This window comes from Austrofundulus limnaeus, unplaced genomic scaffold (genome assembly GCF_001266775.1).
Source record: "Austrofundulus limnaeus strain Quisiro unplaced genomic scaffold, Austrofundulus_limnaeus-1.0 Scaffold765, whole genome shotgun sequence".
Classification (NCBI taxonomy): Eukaryota; Metazoa; Chordata; class Actinopteri; order Cyprinodontiformes; family Rivulidae; genus Austrofundulus; species Austrofundulus limnaeus.
In genome coordinates this window covers 61,739-63,347 of record NW_013953167.1, presented here as the reverse complement: position 1 = coordinate 63,347, position 1,609 = coordinate 61,739, and the positions used below count along the sequence as shown (strand labels likewise).

The 1,609-nt window shown below is 38.2% G+C and overlaps 1 protein-coding gene across 1 annotated transcript in view; it reads left to right on the top strand.

Moving 5' to 3' along the window:
* The window catches only part of sh3bp2 (SH3-domain binding protein 2), a gene marked incomplete at its 3' end in the record, with an annotated part of 21,064 nt that overhangs the window by 15,068 nt on the left and 4,387 nt on the right, over positions 1 to 1,609 (top strand). The window contains 3 exon segments of the mRNA XM_014028463.1: positions 689 to 806; positions 887 to 954; positions 1,218 to 1,303. Coding sequence (XP_013883917.1) covers positions 689 to 806; positions 887 to 954; positions 1,218 to 1,303 — 272 coding nt within the window.

Here is a 1,609-nt window from a genome sequence, read left to right as displayed (position 1 = left end):
CTCCTTAATCACTCGTACGCACAACTTAAGAACAAATCTGTGCGTACCAACGGTTCTTGCATGAGGCCCAATGTTTCCACCAATCAGCTAACAGCTAATAGCAGAGCAAACGTTTTGTTTAGCGGATTTGCTTTTCACTAACTTTGAAAGCCGTTAGTCCACTAACATCTAACTATCAAACTAGCCTCAACATGTTTGTGTCAGTCCTGAAGGAGACGAAGACATGACAGACTGAGGGACAGTTGTCTTAGCGGCAAGCGATTAGCTCTTAGTGTTAGCTTCCACTGATTTTCAGTTTTGCTGTAGCATTAGCTTCTACTAAATGTATTACTTGGTTAACAGTTTAGCGTTAGCTTCAGCTAATGTTTTTTTACATGTTTAGCAGTTTATCGTTAGCAAATGTGTATTTTTAGTTAAATGTTAATGAGTTAGTGAAGCTAACTTTTTAGTTAGCTCTACCCACCACTGGATGTAAATCAAAGCAGTTAAATTAAAAACTCATTAGATTCAAACAGTTTTGTTTATTGAAGTCTGTGATCGAGCTAAATATCAGCCGATACATCAATCCCTGGTTCTGTTTAATTCTGATGGTTTACTCCCTTAAAAACTTAGAAACTATAACATAGTCATGTTGGTGGGATTTATATTGAGTCTCGTAGCTCATCTCAGACATTTGTTTTGTCTGCAGGGTGATGAGAGCAGCCGAAGAAACAACTTCCAGCAACGTCTTTCCTTTTAAAGTCGTCCATTTCAGTAAAAAACACCGAACCTGGTTCTTCTCTGCAGCCAGTGAGGCAGAGCGACGGGTGAGGAAGACTCTGCAGACACCAAATATATCTGCAGTCGTGGGAAAATGTTTAAAATCGTTTGTCGTTTGGTGCTTTAGAAATGGATGAGATATCTGAGGAGGGAGATCGACCACTATAACGATCGGAAAGAGGCTCATATTTCAAGGTAAATATCAACAAAAACACTTTGTTTTCATTTAGTTCTTAAAACAAACCACAGTTGGTTAGAGTTAGGATTAGACTAACTCTAACTCTAACTCTAACTTTAACTCTAACTCTAACTCTAACTCTAACTCTAACTCTAACTCTAACTCTAACTTTAACTCTAACTCTAACTCTAACTCTAACTCTAACTCTAACTCTAACTCTAACTTTAACTCTAACTCTAAGCAGATAAACTGAACAGAAACATGTTGGTTTGTTTCACAGTGACTCAGATTCAGATGCTGACAGTTTCTATGGAACAATAGAGAGACCAATGGACCTGAAACACCCTGTAGATACTACAGATGATGGTGGGATTATAATCTGAGAGTGATCACATGAACACATGAACACATGAACACATGATCACATGAACACATGAACACATGAACACTGGAACACATGTGATCCACATGATCACATGAACACATGATCACATGAACACATGAACACTTGAACACTGGATCACATGATCACATGATCACATGAACACATGATCACATGAACACATGAACACATGAACACATGAACACATGATCACATGAACACATGATCACATGAACACATGATCACATGAACACATGAACACATGAACACATGAACACATGACCACATGA